Raw genomic sequence first — 13,726 nt, 5'->3', positions numbered from 1 at the left:
CCCGGGTGAGCCCTGTCACTGCGGAGGCTCCCACTGATGACCTGAGCTCAGGGTGGGTCTGGGACACTGGCTGCGCCACCATTGGCTCTGGGTGGCCTGAGACAGGCCTGGAGGCAGCGGGGTCCAGATGTCGGGCTGGCTCTCCAGCCTGTAGGCGAGGGGGTGGGAGGAGGTCCCCTCTTCCAGGCAGCCCCTCCAGCCATCTCCACTAAACCTGGCGCGATCCTCAGCTGCCGCCCCCGCAGCAACCAGCCGGCAGCGCCGAGACGCAGCTGGAGGATTCAGGGGGTTGGGAAGCAGGGGTCACATCTCGCGTTCATGGGGCGGCTGGGAAGCTCTCCAGGCGGCAGCAGCGGAGGAGGAGGAGGTGGGCGGACAGGGACCAGCCATTTGAAGCCCTTCCTCCCGTCCCTGCGCCGGAGAGCAGCACTCAGACACTCACCGATTCTCCCTTCTCTCCCGGGGAACCCGCGTAGCCTCGCTCCCCCTTGATGCCCTGACAGGCAGCAAAGAGAGAGGGAATTAGCCCCGCGGCCGCCTGGCGCGGCACGATGAGAGGGGTGGAGACTGCAGCTGGCACCCAGACTGGCACTTGGGTGCAGATGGCTCCTAGGAAGAGGCTGGGAACCAGTGGGGTGGGGTGCTCTCGGAGCGGGGAGCGCGGCTCCCGGTCTCCCACCACCATTCGGTGGAAAGGGGAGGGGGGTAGTCATGTCTACCGAACTCAGCCTCCCTGGGGTCTCCCCATCTTTCCCTCCCCCTCCCCACCAGACAGCCTTCAGTCCTCTCCCGTCTGGGAGGCTCCGGGTGCTCTGAGCTGCTGGCCCCTGATGTATAGCAACTGCTGTGGGCTCCCCCCAAAGCAGAGAGGTGGGCCAAGTCCCACTCCCAAGGGGGCTTATATGGCCAGGGGAGGGGAGGGGAGGTTGGTCTCTGAATGGACAGCCTGGCAGAAAACACTAGCTGAAATGCTTATAAAGGAGGAAGCCCACTGAGGCTGCTCAAGCCTGGCCCTGTTCTGACCACCACCCCTGGGCACCCACACCCCCCTCACCCCAACCCCAACCCCAACCTCCGCCCCACCCCACCCTGCCCCCGACCTAGGCCTGCTTACTCACAGGCAGTCCTGGGGGGCCCATGGCGCCTGGGTAACCAGGTTGCCCTGGAGGACCCTGCAAAGAAAGGGAGACGTGATGGGCCAGCCCTTCAACATTTCTGTCACCTTCCCTGGGTAAGAGGGCAGCCAAGGCCAGCCGGCCTGCAGCTGCCCCTCAGCAGGCCCAGTCCACCCCGGGGACAGCCACTAGTCCACCCCCCGGAATAGCCACCACCTCAGGCCGTGTCCCTTAGGCCAGCTTCCCTCAGTGGAGACCACCATCAGAGGTCTGGACCCTGGGGGTTCAAGCTGAAGGAGGAGACCCCCGGGCAGGGGATGATGAGGACTGGGGCTGGGGAGTGGAAGGGGCAGGCTAAACGCTGCAGGAAGAGGGAGAGAGAAAGCCCCCGGGGATGGGGGTGTCTGCCCCTAACAGGAGTGAGGGCACCAGGAGATTGGCTTCCTTGGATCCTGAGGGGTTGTGAAGATCCCAGTGCTGAGGGGATCAGGGCTGAGGGGCAAAGAGTTTCACCTCCCGTCTTCTACTTGACAGCCGTCCCAGGGGCCCAACCTGTCTACCCAGGGATCTTCATGTATCACCACCCCCCTGCCACCCCCTCTTACCGGCTCCCCCTTCTCTCCCGTCAGGCCCCTGAGGCCTCGCTCTCCTTGAAGACCCTTGGAGAGAAAAATCATGAGAAACTGCAGGGGAGGGAAGTCCCCACCCAGCCCCTGCCTCCTCCCCACGGCCCCGCAGCCCTCTGTTCCCATTCTAGGCAAAGGTGGGGGGGGAGGTGGCTGCTGATGGCCCCCAGAGTGTCCCCAGCAAAGTGACCATAGGGGGTGGACCCAGAAGGGCAACACTGTCAGAGGTATAAATTCCCACATATGGGTGCCTCTCAGGAGCGGGGACCCCCACGACGGGCCACCAGAGAGATACCCCCGCCCAGGCGGGTGACGGTCACCGGTGGGCCCTACTGTGACCAGTGTCTGGGGTGCACCTTTAGGAGGGCAATACACGTGCTCCCTCCAGGGGGCGACTGTCAGCAGAGGTGTCCCGAGAGTGCTCCCCACCGAGATGTTTTACCCGATGCCCAACACTTACCTGTCCAAGCCCCCCCCCCCACCCCAGGCAAAAATCAACTTCCTTTAGGGATGCTGGGGGAGGACTCAGGAAGGCTCCCTCCAGAGCAGTCCCTGTCTCTTTGGGGATACCCGTTGCAAAGTAGAGTCCCCATCCCTCATCCTCAACCTGGACTTCATAGATGCAACGCACACCGTTAAGGGGCCGTGTCTGCCCCTTCTCCCTCATGCCTTCCAGAGACGCGGCGCCCAAACCTTTCCACGACACAAGACAGATGGCTAGACGGACAGATGGCCCCTCCACCCAAGCAAGCAGAAACAGACAAGGTCCGGCCAGGATGAGGACGTGGGGACAGATGGAGCTGGGACAAGGAGGGGCCCTGCTCCCTGAGCCACCATCACCAGCCCTGGGAGGAGAGGAGCCGACCCCGGGAACATGAAGTCCGACAAAACAGGAGGTTAGTTTCCATGACCCAGGAGGGAGCAACAGTGAGGATGAGAATGACTTAAACGTACTTGTGATGATGACGAAGGCAGAGCAATTAACGACACCGGGCAGAAGGAGGTGGCCAAGACACTGGGCAGGAGGGGCAGGGCCCCGTGACACCCAGAAACCCTACTGCTGGCATCACATGCCCAGCTTCAGAGCAGACTTAGCCGAGAGCCAAAGAAGAAGAAGGGAAGAGGAGGAAGCTTCCTCTAGGATGATGGGAAAGGTTGCAAGCGTGGCCGCCTTGAAACCCCCGGGGCGCCTCTGGACCAGCCCCGCCAAGCAGCAGGGCAGCGAACCCGTGCCAGCCTGCAGTGTGAAGCCCTAAAGCTTTGGCATCTCTGCCGGGCTCTGTGCCAGGCCCCTGGCAGGGCCCCAAGAACTACTTTCAGCAAATCTTCAGTCAACACCAAAGGTGGGAGAAGCAGGAGGCAGAGTGAGAAGGGAGGGGATAAAGAGGCCCCTAGAGGCACCAGCTTAAAATAAGAAGGTAAAATAGCTCCGGAGGATTTAGGGGGGAGTGATGTGTGATTGTGGGAGAGAAAAAAGGGAAACGGAAGGGGGGAGAAGACAGACGATGAGAGAAAGAGAGAGAAAGCAGAAGAGGGAGAAGGGAAAAATGGAAAGAGAACCAAAGACTGGGAGGCTGTCCAAGCTGCTGGGACCTCAGGGAACCTGTGTCGTTAGCTACCGAGCCTGCAGGGTATGACGACGATGACACACACACACACACACACACACACAAGGAGGAGGGAGGCCAGGGCACGGCAGGAAGGGAGACGAGCAAAAGCCACAGAGACCTGGCTGGCAGGGGAGGGGAGGTCGAGCAGCGCTAGGTTCTTACAGGCAATCCGGGGGAGCCAACAGCACCAGGAAAACCTGGGGGGCCCTGGTGGGAGAAACAGGCAGGTCACATCTCACAAGCACAGTAACCCTGGGTCACGATCTGGGGCTGAGGGCTCACGGGGAAAGGAAGTCATGGGGGTATTATCAAGGCAGCTAGAAAAGAGACTCGTCCCGAGTCTTGGCCCAGAAGCCACCTGCTCCTCGCCTCGGCTCCAGGAAGAATGAATGGCTCTGCTGACGGCGGAGACGCGCAACAGCCCCCGGAGTCAGACCACTGGCCCACATCTTCCCACGTCCAGGTGAACCCCAGTGCCAGAGTGGAAGCCCATGGTGCCTGTTACCTGACCTCCACGGGCCCCCAGGTCGGGGCTCCCTGGTTCTAAGATGGCTCCCACCGGCCAATTTTTTTTTTTCCTCCAAAGGAAGCATTATCGGTTCTTCCAGGTTTTCCTAGTCACTTCTACGTCCCTGCCATGTCAACACCAGGGGAGACGCTCCTAGGCTGGCCTCTGCAGGCTTGTCCTAGAGACTGGCCCTACAGAGCCATGGAGGGCGGCTCCACCTTAGCTTCCGGCCCCTGCCTGCAGGTTGCCACACGCTTTCCTGGCAATCCAGACCATGAGCCGTCGTGCAAAACATAGCAGGGATGGGGGGTGGTGGGGAGTGGGAAACACAGATATGCCCCGAGGCCTCCTCCACAGGCAGATCATGGTGGAGCAGGCCGGCTCTGGGGGATTCGGAGGTGGGAGACCACAGTCCCCGCAGATGCTGTGACGAGGGGAAAGGCAGAAGACGTTCCCCTTTCTGTCCTGCCCAGCTTCCTGGGACAAGGCAGCAGAATGGTGTCTGGGTTTTACGTCTCCTTTGAGAGCCTCTCAAGCAGCCCAGAAGACCACGGATACTCACAATAGGGCCTGGAGGACCCGGGGAGCCCCTCATACCGGGTGGACCCTGCGAAGGAAGCCACGGAAATAAATGAAGAGGCTCAGAGCTTGCAGCGCCGGGGCTCTCCACAGCCCCCTCTGCAAGCCTGCCACAGAGTCAAGAGGCAGCTGCTGTCAGCGCTGCATGGTAAAGCTTTCATTCGGTCCGTTCAATCATCCAACTAACATTTATCGAGCAACTGTTACGTACTGAGCACCAACCCAGGTGCTGAAGACACAACAGTAATCGGGACATTAAAATCCCTGCCTTGTGGCGGTTACGTTCTGGGAAGAGGTGGACAGGAAAGAATAGAACAGGGGCTGGCACGCAGGCGGTGCTCAGCAGATACCTGTAGTGTGCTCCCGAGGGAAGGGAACACAGGACGCCAGAGGGCGAGGCGCATGGGGCAGGGAGAGGGCCTGGGGCTCGAGGGATATGGGGTGTGTGGGGTCTCCCTTCTAGAGGATGGTCAGGGAAGGTCTCTGGGAGATGGGGAGGGACAGGGAAGCCTGGCGTGCCATGGTCCAGCAAAGAGTCAGACGTGACTTAGTGATTGAACAACAGGGAATATCTCACTGAGAAGGTGATCTTTGGAAAAAAAAAAAAAAGGGAGGGGCCCGAAGGGGTGAGGGCGCGGGCCCTGGAGAAGAAAGAGCTGCAGGCCGAGGGAGGAAGAGTGGCCAGGGGCCCAGCACTGCGCAGAGGCCCCGGGCGCCAGGCGGGCAGATGAAGCCAGTGCAGTGAGGGGTGCGGGGTGGCCTGACGCCTCAGTGCCCCCTGAGGGACTCCCAGGGGGAGACGAGGAGCCACCAGAAGGTCCAAGGAGACCACTGGCAGGATGAGACTGCCCTCAGGAACCGAGGCTCATTGAGGTGCAGACACCAGCCGCCTCGGGGCCCAGCCCAGGCTCTTACCTCTTCTCCTCTCTGGCCAGGCAGTCCCGGAGGACCCGGCAGCCCAGGGCTCCCTGCACAGCCCGGGTCTCCCTCGTGGTTGTCCCCCTGGAGTGGGATGGACAGTGAGTGTGAGCAGCCCCGTGGGACACGGGGCAGGAGGCGAGGAGAAGACGGAGGCCCACTCACCCGGGCCTCCTCGGCTCTCGGGCGCTCCCGCTCCATGAAGCACTGCGGACGACAGCCAGAGGCCCAGTCAGCGTCGGGGGTCAGCTGGGGAGCTCGCCCCCCACCAGGGCCACCCCGAGCCCCCCACCCCCCGCCCCTGCCTCCTACCTGGGCACAGCTGTCGAGGCCTGGCACGCCGGGGATGCCCTGGTCTCCCTTCTCTCCGCTTTCCAGGAGGGCCACCTCGTGGGCCATCTTGCCCTGGATACAGTCCCTGCAGATGCTCTGATGAGGAGAAGGGGAAGGCGGTGGGGCCAGAGCCGGAGAAGGGCCAGGATGGGCTGGATGGGGGGAATCCCTGCTCCGAACCCAGCCCGGGGTGCCCTGCAGACTAGGCCCCCATCCGCACTCAAGACCTCCTCAGCCACCGTTCTCTTCCTCCCCAGCCACATCCCTGCGGCAGCTTGGCTGCCTCCTTGGGGAACCCGGTCCCAACACTGGCTTTGAGTTTCCTCCAGGAAGAAGCTCGAGTGGGGCCAAGCCAATGCCACTTTGCAGAGAGCCGTGTGGGAGGAGGCGGAGGGGCCCGCCGGAGGGAGGACCATCTGTCCCGGCTGTTCCTGCAACCTGCGCCCACTGTGAGGACATGCCACCAGGATTCAGCCTGAAAAGGCCAGCTCCACACAGCAGCTCCTCTGCCCAAGGGAGCCAAGGAAACAGCTGCTGGCCCTTCGCAGCCTTGGGGATGGGACGGCAGGTCCCAGCTGTCACGGGCTCCCCAGTGTGCAGGCCTGAAGTCTTCCTGTGATGAGAAAGGTCCTCCTCTTTCCTGGAGGCCTTAACCTCTTGGGGTCACAGACCTCTCTGAGAGTTTGATGGAGGCTATGAGTCCTCGCTCCCCCTCAAAATGAAACCTACTAGAGAAAACTAGACTACAGTTTCAGAGGACTCAGGAGCCGGGCGTCTACCCACAGCCTGGTGGGGTGGGGGGGCGTCCGTGGGCCTCTAGAGGAGCTGCCGCTCCATCGCCACTGTTCGCTGTGCAGCTCAGTGATAATGGCTGTCATTGACTCAGCACTCATGACACCAGGCGTGGTGACAAGCCTCTGCACATGACCGCGATCAACCCAGACAGTGCAGTGAGGCAGGTCATCTTACAAGACCTCTGGAGATGAGAAAGCCAAGGCTCAAAGAGACTTCACTTTAGATAAGTTAAGTGGGACCCTGGATTGGAGTTTGATCTGAGGGTGTAACGAGCGCTCTGTCCACAGACTCAGGCTTTCCCTGGGCTGTGGGGGCCTGTGAGAGTCAGCACCCCCTGGGGCGCCATCGGACCCCTTCTCCAGACCACACTCGGTTCCTGTTGGGGGCCCTCCGTGGAGCACTTGATCACGAAGCTGTCAAATGACATGTTACACAGAGAATGCTACCTTTGGAGTCATACCATCACTTGCCCGGGGGCAGACCTTGGGGAACCTCGGCTTGCCAGAGGCCTAGGGTGGAAGAGCAGGGGTTCGCTGCCACAGCCTCACCGTGATCCAACCTATAACTGTCGCCAGGTTAGCCCAACCTCAAGCTGCTTCTGACAACGACTGCTGTCCACAGCAGGGTGGAGCACCCCATGCTCTGTTCTGAGCAGAACCGCTGGACTCATGGGAGGTCCAGAGCACTTACCAGCCAGTGCTAGAAGGGGGTGACCAGGACAGGGGTGCTCCGGAGGCTAGGGCCTGGGAGGGACCCCTAGGGCTGCTGAGCTGGAGGAGGAAGAGTCCTGATCTGGTCTTTAGAGGTGATTGAGCAATGAAAGGCTGTGTCACCCGTGGTGCCCAGCGTGGGAGGTCAGACCAGACCACAGCCCAGGGGTGTGGACTTAATGCTGCTGACAGCCCTGGCTCAGGCCAGCCCTCCCACCAGGCCCCAGCTCCTGGTTCTTGCACCACTAGAATTGCCTCTCCAACCCTGCTCCTTCCTGGATTCTTTCTGAATTGACCAGGGGACAGCGGAGGCTTCTTCCAGGCCCTCACCCAGTCTTAACCGTAGCGCATAACCCTCGCAGGCCCCTGCGAGGCAGCTGGAAGAGGGCACTTTTCCCCTCCCCGCTCCGCCCCAGTGTGACCTCACCAGCGGCAGCTGCGGGCAGGTCTCACAGGTGCAATTGACAAGAGCACCCGTGGCCATGTGGGTGCCTTTGCAGGATTCCTTCAAACACTCGTTCAGCAAACACCGACTGGGGGGTCTGTTCTGAGCCGGCACTGTGTTAGGCCCCCTTATACAGATGTGTGGCATGCCTGGTCCCCACAAACAGCTCCATCTGCAGCGCTCTGTGAGCAGCGCCGTGCAGCTGAGCGCTGACTACGATGATCCCCTTAGGGGAAGCCTTGCCAGTTCCCATGCTCTTCCTCTGACACTCTTACCTTCAGGAGGTGCTGTTCAATGGGCAAGGATCCCTGCAAGAGACAGACACGAGGTCTCAGAAGGAGCATGGGGACTTAGGGCACCACGTGAAGCCTTGGGAAGCCATGTGGGATCCAGTCTTCTCCCAGCCTCGGAAGAGAGAGGGAAGAGGGACCCGCACTGAGACTAAGGGTGCTGGCATGGCAAATTCAGCCCTGAGAAGAGCAGGGGAGGTGGTGGGTGGTGAGATCTGGCCAGTACCTACCAGTTCTGCAGTCAGCCCGGGCTGTCCTGGCAAACCGTTGTGCCCGGGCACCCCCTGCAGCCAAGAAGAGACACGGGTGAGTGGACACCTCTCTTTAGCCTGCAGGTCCCTCTGATTCATCCTCACCATCACTGCCCCTTCCCTTTATCCTGCAGAGATGAGAGCCTGGGCTGGCACAAAGCTGATGTCTATTCTTAGCTCGAAAGTCTCCAGACGGTTTGTAGGGGTAGTTGAGGTAGGCCCAGAGGGGCAACACCCCCCCGCCCCCAATAAAACAGTCCAAGAGTTCTTCCCCTGCACGTTAGGGGCAGAGGGTCTTCTCTGTAGTAAATAACTATGGTTTCTTTCTGTCCTAAGTACTTTTCCTATATTTTCTCACTGTATTTTCTCATTTAGTCACCACAATTGTTTCGGTGTGTTGGGTGTTATCTCCAGCGTAAAAACAAGACGAAGAACTCGGGGAGGCAAGTAACTTGCTAAAGGTCACAGGATGAGCAAGGCACAGAGGCGAGACACAGACTGAGGACCATTGACTTCAACTCCCCTCTTAACGACTATTTCAGCATCATTCCTCAAAAAGCATCTCCCAGAACGCTCATGCACACACAGGGTGGAGGCCAGGAGTCAGACCCATCCAGGTGCAGATCCTAACTGACCACCTGCACAGCTTTTGGCAGGTTGCTTGGGAGGGGAAAAAAAATCTCTGCCTCCGTTTCCTTTTCTGTAGTTTACGGGACGGCGTAAAGGAGATCATGGCTATAAGGAGCTTCGTACAGAGCCTGGCACCTGCGATGCTCATGTTAAATGTTTGCCACCCAGACTCTGTTCCCCTACATTTGCATATTAAATACTCCATGAAGGCTAGGCGTGTGTTCAGTTTTGAATCCCCAGTGCCCTGGAGGAGGCACGCATCAACTGTGTGCCGCGTGAATGCACTGCTGCTCCCCCCAACGGGGTTCCCTTGGTCTACTCTGATAGCCGGCCTCCCTTTAAGGCACAGTGCCCAGCAATAGAACCTGGCATCCTCCCTGGCAGCCCACCTGACTTCAGGCCAGGCTCCACCAGGCCTGAGATGGACCTAGAGCCAGTCTCCCCCGGCCCCTCCTGCACCCCACGTGCCGTCACCCAGCCCTGCTCATTCCGAGCCCTCAGTGAGTTAAGAAGGTAAAGTATTTAGAATAGCACCTGACCATATTCATTCTAATCATGCCCCTAAAGTATCAGTCACCCCTGCTCCCTTCTTCATTGCCCATGTGTTCGTTCAAGTCTGAGACTGAATTTCTTGTCCTGCCCTCCCAGCACCCCACCTCCCACTTGGTTCTACTGTAGACTGAAGAGCTACCTACGCACTGTCCACTAGCTATAGAACCGCACATTTCTTAATGTCTGTAGGAATGGATGTCATTACTGGAGTTGGGATGCTGTGTATCTCTGAGCCTGTTCCTGTGCCTGAAGAGAGTTACTGCTGGGCTCTCTCTTCCTTGGAAGGACTGCAGGAGACCACAGGCATGGGGACCTGCCCTGGCCTAGCATGGGGCAGGTGCCCACTGGCAGCATCCTCAGCTGGGTCTCCAGCACTGGTGCCAGACAGGGACTCTGGTGCCTGGGCCCAGACTTGGTGGCAGTCATTCTTTCTGCCTCATTCCCCCAGCGTGTCTTGGCCAGGTTCACATGACATCAGCGTGTGCTTGTTAATGGGTCACTTTGAAATGACTCTCACGCTTCTCCTGGCAAACCGCAAGCCCCCTGCAGACTGATTCCTGTTTCCTGGCCATGTGGCAGGAAGCCTGGACACTTGGTAAAGGTGAGGCTGGCCTGTGGGGGACCCAAAGTTGGCTCTGAAGAGACAGAGAACTGGAATCTTGACAGAGGCTCCCATCAGCAAAGGGGGTCCCCAGAGCCAATTCTCAGGCCAGGGTGGAAGCCGGTGTATAATAGATCATCAGGGCAGAGCGAGTAGTTTGTAAAAATCTTCCATGTGATTCTCCTTTGCTTTTTCAGGTGAGACTCACTCGTTCAAGAACTGGGAGCCAGACTTGCAGAAGCCACTGTCTGTGCCTCCTAGGGTCTCTGGGAAGTGTGGCCTGGCATGCAAGCCTGGGGGAGCCACCCTGGAGGGCAGTGGAGGTCAGACAAAAGTGCCCTGCTCGGGAAAGCCCCAGTCCAGTGCTGCCAATTCCTAGCCGATGACTTTAGACAAGATATTTCACCTCCCAGAGCCTCAGTGTGTTCAGCTGTGACTTGGGGGATAATGCTGCCCTCCTATTGGAGTTGATGTAAGGCCCAGATGAATGCAAGAGAACGGATGTAAAATCATAACAGTAGTTGTCATAATGATGGCTAATGTCTTCTGTGTGTTTACTATATATCAGGCAAGGTTCTATACAGCCGTGAGGAGATACCCCTTGTCCAAGGTAAGGAGCAGCGGCTGTGCTTTGCTGGAGCAGCCATAAAGAGATACCCCACGTTTAAAGTAAGAGAAACCCAAGTAAGACGGTAGGTGTTGCGACAGGGCATCAGAGGGCAGACGCACTGAAACTAGCCAATCTGATCACATGGACCACAGCCTTGTCTAACTCAATGAAACTAAGCCATGCCGTGTGGGGCCACCCAAGACGGATGGGTCATGGTGGAGAGGTCTGACAGATTGTGGTCCAGTGGAGAAGGGAATGGCAAACGACTTCAGTATTCTTGCCTTCAGAACCCCATGAACAGTATGAAAAGGCAAAGGGATAGGATACTGAAAGAGGAACTCCCCAGGTCAGTAGGTGCCCAATATGCTACTGGAGATCAGTGGAGAAATAACTCCAGAAAGAATGAAGGGATGGAGCCAAAGCAAAAATGATACCCAGTTGTGGATGGGACTGGTGATAGAAACAAGGTCTGATGCTGTAAAGAGCAATATTGCATAGGAACCTGGAATGTTAGGTCCATGAATCAAAGCAAATTGGAAGTGGTCAAACAGGAGATGGCAAGAGTGAACGTCGACATTCTAGGAATCAGCAAACTAAAATGGACTGGAATGGGTGAATTTAACTCAGATGACCATTATATCTACTACTGTGGGCAGGAATCCCTCAGAAGAAATAGAGTAGCCATCATGGTCAATAAGAGTCTGAAATGCAGTACTTGGATGCAATCTCAAAAACAACAGAACGATCTTTGTTCATTTCCAAGGCAAACCATTCAATATCATGGTAATCCAAGTCTGTGCCCCAACCAGTAACGCTGAAGAAGCTGAAGTTGAACGGTTCTATGAAGACCTACAAGACCTTTTAGAACTAACACCCCAAAAAGATGTCCTTTTCATTACAGGGGACTGCAATGCAAAAGTAGGAAGTCAAGAAATACCTGGAGTAACAGGCAAATTTGGCCTTGGAGTACAGAATGAAGCAGGGCAAAGGCTAATAGAGTTTTGCCAAGAGAATGCACTGGTCATAGCAAACACCCTCTTCCAACAACACAAGAAAAGATTCTACACATGGACTTCATCAGATGGTCAACACTGAAATCAGATTGATCATATTCTTTGCAGTCAAAGATGGAGAAGCTCTATACAGTCAGCAAAAACAAGACCAGGAGTGGACTGTGGCTCAGATCATGAACCCCTTATTGCCACATTCAGACTTAAATTGAAGAAAGTAGGAGAAACCACTAGACCATTTAGGTATGACCTAAATCAAATCCCTTATGATTGTACAGTGGAAGTGAGAAATAGATTTAAGGGACTAGATCTGATGGACAGAGTGCCTGATGAACTATAGATGGAGGTTCGTGACATTGTACAGGAGACAGGGATCAAGACCATCCCCAAGAAAAAGAAATGCAAAAAAGCAAAAGAGCTGTCTGAGGAAGCCTTACAAATAGCTGTGAAAAGAAGAGACGCGAAAAGCAAAGGAGAAAAGCATCTGAATGCAGAGTTCCAAAGAATAGCAAGGAGAGATAAGAAAGCCTTCTTCAGTGATCAGTGCAAAGAAATAGAGGAAAACAACAGAATGGGAAAGACTAGAGATCTCTTCAAGAAAGTTAGAGATACCAGGGGAACACGTCATGCAAAGATGGTCTCGATAAAGGACAGAAATGGTCTGGACCTAACAGAAGCAGAAGATATTAAGAAAAGGTGGCAAGAATACACGGAAGAACTGTACAAAAAAGATCTTCAAGACCAAGATAATCACGATGGTGTGATCACTCACCTAGAGCCAGACATCCTGGAATGTGAAATCAAGTGGGCCTTAGAAAGCATCACTATGAACAAAGCTAGTGGAGATGATGGAATTGCAGTTGAGCTGTTTCAAATCCTGAAAGGTGATGCTGTGAGGGTGCTGCACTCAATATGCCAGCAAATTTGGAAAACTCAGCAGTGGCCACAGGACTGGAAAAGGTCAGTTTTCATTCCAATCCCAAAGAAAGGCAATGCCAAAGCATGCTCAAACTACCACACAATTGCACGCATCTCACACGCTAGCAAAGTATTGCTCAAAATTCTCCAAGCCAGGCTTCAGCAATATGTGAACCGTGAACTTCCAGATGTTCAAGATGGTTTTAGAAAAGGCAGAGGAACCAGAGATCAAATTGCCAACATCCGCTGGATCATTGAAAAAGCAAGAGAGTTCCAGAAAAACATCTAATTCTGCTTTATCGACTATGCCAAAGCCTTTGACTGTGTGGATCACAATAAACTGTGGAAAATTCTGAAAGAGATGGGAATACCAGACCACCTGACCTGCCTCTTGAGAAACCTATATGCAGGTCAGGAAGCAACAGTTAGAACTGGACATGGAACAATGGACGGGTTCCAAATAGGAAAAGGAGTACATCAAGGCTGTATATTGTCACTCTGCTTATTTAACTTATATGCAGACTACATCATGAGAAACGCTGGGCTGGAAGAAGCACGAGCTGGGATCAAGATTGCCGGAAGAAATATCAATAACCTCAGATATGCAGATGACACCACCCTTATGGTAGAAAGTGGAGGAACTAAAAACCCTCCTGATGAAAGTGAAAAAGGAGAGTGAAAAAGTTGGCTTAAACCTCAACATTTCAGAAAACTAAGATCATGGCATCTGGTCCCATCACTTCATGGGAAATAGATGGGGAAACAGTGGAAACAGTGTCAGACTTTATTTTTTTGGGCTCCAAAATCACTGCAGATGGTGATTGCAGCCATGAAATTAAAAGATGCTTACTCCTTGGAAGAAAAGTTATGACCAACCTAGATAGCATATTAAAAAGCAGAGACATTACTTTGCCAACAAAGGTCCGTCTAGTGAAGGCTATGGTTTTTCCAGTGGTCATGTATGGATGTGAGAGTTGGACTGTGAAGAAAGCTGAGCACCAAAGAATTGATGCTTTTGAACTGTGGTGTTGGAGAAGACTCTTGAGAGTCCCTTGGACTGCAAGGCGATCCAACCAGTCCATCCTAAAGGAGATCAGTCCTGGGTGTTCATTGGAAGGACTGATGCTGAGGCTGAAACTCCAATATTTTGGCCACCTCATGCGAAGAGTTGACTCACTGGAAAAGACCCTCATGCTGGAAGGGATTGGGGGCAGGAGGAGAAGGG

At 55.7% G+C, this 13,726-nt stretch overlaps 1 protein-coding gene across 3 annotated transcripts in view; it reads right to left on the bottom strand.

Annotated features, from left to right (window-relative positions):
- COL16A1 (collagen type XVI alpha 1 chain) overlaps positions 1-13,726 on the bottom strand; it is a 55,562-nt gene that overhangs the window by 15,467 nt on the left and 26,369 nt on the right. For 2 of the 3 annotated variants that reach the window (XM_069574776.1, XM_069574778.1), the window contains 10 exons: positions 8,160-8,213; positions 7,915-7,947; positions 5,669-5,785; positions 5,522-5,563; positions 5,354-5,440; positions 4,422-4,466; positions 3,514-3,558; positions 1,721-1,774; positions 1,119-1,172; positions 443-496 (listed from right to left, as the gene is read on the bottom strand). In XM_069574776.1, coding sequence (XP_069430877.1) covers positions 443-496; positions 1,119-1,172; positions 1,721-1,774; positions 3,514-3,558; positions 4,422-4,466; positions 5,354-5,440; positions 5,522-5,563; positions 5,669-5,785; positions 7,915-7,947; positions 8,160-8,213 — 585 coding nt within the window. The remainder of the gene's footprint in view (positions 1-442; positions 497-1,118; positions 1,173-1,720; positions 1,775-3,513; positions 3,559-4,421; positions 4,467-5,353; positions 5,441-5,521; positions 5,564-5,668; positions 5,786-7,914; positions 7,948-8,159; positions 8,214-13,726) is intronic. The other variant, XM_069574777.1, reaches the window with a different exon arrangement.

This window comes from Ovis canadensis, chromosome 2 (assembly GCF_042477335.2).
Source record: "Ovis canadensis isolate MfBH-ARS-UI-01 breed Bighorn chromosome 2, ARS-UI_OviCan_v2, whole genome shotgun sequence".
NCBI classification, from domain to species: Eukaryota; Metazoa; Chordata; class Mammalia; order Artiodactyla; family Bovidae; genus Ovis; species Ovis canadensis.
The sequence above is the reverse complement of the archived record's forward strand: the minus strand, read 5'-3'. Positions and strand labels throughout refer to the sequence as shown.